Genomic DNA, 5084 nt, shown 5'->3' on the forward strand with positions numbered 1-5084 from the left:
CGTCTCTCGAGTAGACGCAGCAGCTAAACGGCACAGGCCCCGAGCGGCAGCCAGACCTACATTGCTGGGGTGACCCCCAAAGCAAGGACTCTGACAAGGACAGAGCCGTCTACGTGTGCCTTCAGCAGCTCACAATCACAACACACAAACTTTGAACTTTGTAGCAAAACAAGGGAGGGGTTTTCTTTAGGTCGCTGGAGCTTTTATAGCTTTAGTTTCATTTTTGTAAATAAAATGTGTGAAAATGAAAGCTGGCTGATTAACATCAGCACAAATGTTCAAAGGTGCTGCGAGTCAACATAAAAGGATTATACAAACAGTCTGGTCACCATAAAGGAGGGAAAAGTGCTTTCGGCGTATTTACCCGTGCATACTTGCCTCCAACGACTGTCTCAATGCTTCCTCAGAGCCGAGCACCCATATCAGCCAAACTGGTGGCTAACATGTTGTCGGTGGCTGGTGCGGACCACATCATCACCATGGACCTCCACGCGTCACAGATCCAGGTTGGTGCACCAGTGTTTCCACCTCTTGCTGCCAAACTTGACGTACAGACTGAGAAATCGCCACATAAAGTCAAATAAGTCTCACACACGCTGCACAGGTGCTTGTAGATGGACCTAATACTGCTGCTAGCTTCATATGAAGCTGCCAGGTTCACAGCAACAGTTTCTTAGAGTGATTTGAAGGTGAATGTATGCTTTGATCCAGTTCTATTTGTGCTACACGTGTTGTGTTTGCATGCATAAAGAGCTAATTGTCGTTTTACTCTGGTCCGGTTTTTAAGGGCTTCTTCGACATTGCTGTGGACAACCTGTACGCCGAGCCCGCCGTCCTGCAGTGGATCAAAGAACACATTCCTGAGTGGAAGAACTGTATCATCGTGTCTCCAGATGCAGGAGGAGCCAAACGGTAAGCCGCAGCGACACGAGATAGCGGGGTTAAGGAGCACCACGTATCTCTGCATGATGTGAAATGCTAATAAGCTGCAGACGGCCTGTATGCCGTGAACTGTGACCACTGTTTTCATTTATTTGTGCCGTCTTCAAATTCAAACTTCATGTCCCATCATGCCTGTGTCTCCTAAGCGTCTTTGAGAGGTTTCTGGATCATGACTGGAGTCCAGCTTTGGGTGCGCAAGAGCGTGACGTGCAAGGCTGTGCCATATCTGACTGTACGCAATTGTATCATTATATTGCGTTATCAGCGATATAGCAATGCGTTGCGTGTCCTTTCCCTCGAGCTGTGGATGAAAGTTACTGATGTGATGTAAAGGAGGGCTTTAAGCAACTCCTTAAAGCGCTCGACCCAACACGAAGATCCCAGGTATAAAAATGTTTTCAGTTTCAATTCTAGAGTGAGACTGTCTCGTGCAGGCTCATTTTATGCTCTGTCACTGCAGTTGTGTTACTGTGCTGCAGCTGCTGGCACCTCGCAGCAGTAGATTTACTCTTTGAATTAAACAGCGTGTCGTCAGTGGCAGCGGCTCATTGGAAAAGTCGTGTTTGCTCTAATAAATGCTGCCGTCTGCGAGCTGCAGTGGCCGATACAACACAGTTCAGCATTTCTTTTTTCTGTGGGAGTGTTGTGATGTCATTTTGGGGCTGTGTTGCTCGCCCTCAGCAACGACGTGTCTGTAAAGCCTCAGTGCTGATGGCGACTGAGCAAAAACCACATCATGAGCTTGAAGGAATGACCCACAGAGCTCAGGCAGGAGTGTGTTGAGCACACGTTATGGGATCACTGCAAAAGAATGATGCCTCGTGGAAGGTTCCTGAAGGGGAGTAAAGGCCATAAAAGCTGGACTGGAGCTCCTCCTTAGTAAAAAGCTTCTTTTCCACCAGCAGCTGCTTGACTTGGCTCATCTCTGTTTTTAGGGTTTCCCATGATTAGGTGGTAGCATTTAAGACGTGACGTCAGCAGACTGCAGGCCACCGATTGGACGAGGAAAATTATTCCACACTAACCAACGACAAGGTGCAGATGTTTAGCATCTGTTTAGCAGCAGGTGTACCATCACCTCGATGTGCCCCATTGTTGTGTTTGTGTCACATAACATGACATCACAGGACATCCCGGCCACGTTGCTATAACAACTCCACCCACATTGAAGTGGTACTAATGGAAAACAACTGAAAGAGTCGGTTGGGTCTATGCTGGTGGAAAAGAGGCAATAAACAACAGACAAAAGGCTCTTATGTGTCACATTATATTTTATCACCTGCCCAGTGTCATCTGATTGGTGCATGACTGGTAAAGCATGATGGAGGTAGCATCGTGCTGCGGTGGCTAAGACAAAACTCTGAGCGATGTGACTCCGACCACATCAAAGGTCCTGAAAGTGTCCGTGCACCTGGTCATATCAGGAACACACAGACTGCACTGACCCCCGCCCCCCATCTGTTTGGCCATTCGTTTGTATGGAGTGTAGAAAATATACTTCCATGTTTAGTGTAGTGAACGTACTTCAGGGTCTGCTGGTGCTGCAGATGGCTGATGTGCTGATTCAAGCTTTAGCTCGGAGTCTTTTCACAGTGACATTAGGAGAGATCAGCAGAACCTCGGTGATTATCATCTGCTTAGTTTGCCAACTGCTTGCCATTTTGGAAGTTATTTGATGTCATCCTGTAGAGAAACGAGGGCGCACTGCGGGGATTTCAGTCACAGCTTTGTAGTCGACTTGTTTGAGAAGCAATTAAGGGTTGAGTCTGTGCATGTCCCTCCTCTTTCCTGTCCCCCGCTCAGCGTGACGTCCATCGCGGACCGTCTGAATGTGGACTTCGCTCTCATCCACAAAGAGAGGAAGAAGGCCAACGAGGTGGACCGCATGGTGCTGGTCGGTGACGTCAAGGACCGCGTGGCCATCCTGGTGGACGACATGGCCGACACCTGCGGGACCATCTGCCACGCTGCCGACAAGTCGGTGTCACTTAGATGGTTTTGTCTTTCGCTCGTTTTATGTAAAAATGTAGTGACTTTTTTTGGTAATTGTTCCACTTTTAGGCTAATCGATGCTGGAGCTGTGAAGGTCTACGCCATCCTCACGCACGGCATATTCTCAGGGCCGGCCATATCTCGCATCAACAGCGCCCCGTTCGAGGCTGTGGTGGTGACCAACACCATCCCGCAGGAGGAGAAGATGAAGGCCTGCCCGAAAATACAGGTATACACAACAGCTGCCGTCTTTAGATGAGATGGTGCACAGAACTCAAACGACTGATGTTCGGTTGGTTGGGATCGTCACTGGCTACAGCAGTGCAGCAGCTTATTCTACCAGTTTACCACTTTGGCAGTGATAAAGGTGTCCAGACCTGCAGCGGTGGATAGTGTGGATCCTGTTTGGATTTCCAGGAACCAACTTTGGCTAATTAGGTGTAAAACTCCCTCATGTAGTTCTGTGGTTACAAATGCTCAGCTTTTGAGTAGAACCACACTGTAAGATCATAATACAACAGTGACATCCAGTGGTATGACCTGTTCAGCTTTACAGGCCTGGTTCTTAGCTGACAGCTGCTGAGGCAAACACTTGGCATCAGGTTGAGCTTTTGTCTGCAGTTTCTCTCCTTCAGGGAAATGTTGCTGTTGTAAGTCGGTTTTCTTTAATTCTGTTAGAAACTTCCAGATTCCTGAGAATTCAAACACCAAAATGTAGCTTTACAAAAATGGATGTTAAGTTAGTTTTAATTTTTCTTTCTTTCTTTCTTATGACCATTCTACATATTTGCATCATCTCTTTCTTACTGTCTTTCTCCTCCACTGCTCTCTCCAAGCCTCCTCTGAGCTGAACTCAGGGCTCTGACACATGGAAACGTGCTCGTTTATTACCAATGTTGTTGAAAATTACTTGTCTGCACATCAGACATGCGACTCTTCTGTCTCTAGATGGCTGACAAGAGCTGGCTAACCACCAACAACAAACAGCTGGTTATAAGCTAGCATAATGTTGGCTAACATTAGGCTCGGATTTCCTGAACGTCACACTTTCCCTCTGAACAGCTGAACTACTCTCACGTGTGAGAGATCGTTCACCAAGCGTCCGAGTCTGACGACGTTACAGCCACTTCAAAGAAAGTTTCCCTAACAGCGGCAAAAACAGCAACGCTTACCGACTGCAAAGGTCTGCAAATGCTCAACAACTCCCCTCAGCATCGCTGTCATCGGTGACTCATCGACTCGTATCAGGCTCCTTTCAGGAAACTTTACAGCCTCCTCCAGAGTAAATTGTTGTGAGTGCTTCACACCCAGCATGTTGGGGTAAACGGTGATCTGTCAGCCTGTGCTCACTAGACGAACACTGGCCAGAGCATTGTTAAAATGTGTTAAACAAAAGGGTTTTATACACAAGCAGTTGTAGAAACAGGGTGGCCAGCCACGGCTGCCGCGCAACAAAGAGAAGAAGAAGAGCAAGGCTGGAGGAGGCTTGCAGCAGATGGGATTTGTGCTACTTTCTATCTCACGTTACAAACTCGTTATTTCCTGCAGGTCATCGACATCTCCATGATCCTGGCGGAGGCCATCAGGAGAACCCACAACGGCGAGTCGGTGTCCTACCTCTTCAGCCACGTACCCTTGTAGAGAACAGGAGCTCGTCAGGCCACGGGGCCAACGCTTTCGGGCACACCTCCTCCAGTTAAGGCTGAAAACAAAAGAGGCCTGATGGCTTTCAGCCAAAAGCCCATGTGACTGTTTAAAGGTCACGCCCACATTGCCCTTTACATCTCACCCAGCAGACAGAGAAATATCACTTCCTCCTCCGAAGACCAACTTTGTATTTATGAGCTTTCTTAGTTTTTTGTGCCCCCCTCTCTCTGTTTCAGTATTGCTAACCTTGAGCCCAGCACTCATTGGCCTCCACTTTAACCAAAGGGTCCATTATGTAACACCGTGTATTATTTGTACCTCACTTTAAATGAAGCTTTCCACTGTGTCGTGGGTCAGCGGTGTTTCTGGCCCTTTATGCTTCACAAAGTAATAAAACATGAAAATGTATCCGCGTCCCTGCTGTCACTGAAGTGTTTGCTTTTTCAGAGCTGCTGAAAGTTTTCTAGTTGTAGCCGAACTCTGACACTTTGATTCTGGTAGTT

General features: G+C 47.7%; 1 protein-coding gene across 1 annotated transcript in view; it reads left to right on the forward strand.

The window, feature by feature from the left end:
* The window catches only part of LOC102200549 (ribose-phosphate pyrophosphokinase 2), a 10340-nt gene extending 5345 nt beyond the window's left edge, over nt 1-4995 (forward strand). Inside the window, exons 3-7 of the mRNA XM_005752902.2 lie at nt 408-506; nt 788-912; nt 2746-2919; nt 3004-3163; nt 4483-4995. Of these exons, the coding sequence (XP_005752959.1) occupies nt 408-506; nt 788-912; nt 2746-2919; nt 3004-3163; nt 4483-4575 (651 nt within the window). The 3' untranslated portion in view covers nt 4576-4995. The remainder of the gene's footprint in view (nt 1-407; nt 507-787; nt 913-2745; nt 2920-3003; nt 3164-4482) is intronic.
* The last annotated feature ends 89 nt before the right edge of the window (nt 4996-5084 follow it).

This window comes from Pundamilia nyererei, unplaced genomic scaffold (genome assembly GCF_000239375.1).
Source record: "Pundamilia nyererei isolate P.nyererei 1_Seehausen unplaced genomic scaffold, PunNye1.0 scaffold00390, whole genome shotgun sequence".
Lineage (NCBI taxonomy): Eukaryota > Metazoa > Chordata > Actinopteri > Cichliformes > Cichlidae > Pundamilia > Pundamilia nyererei.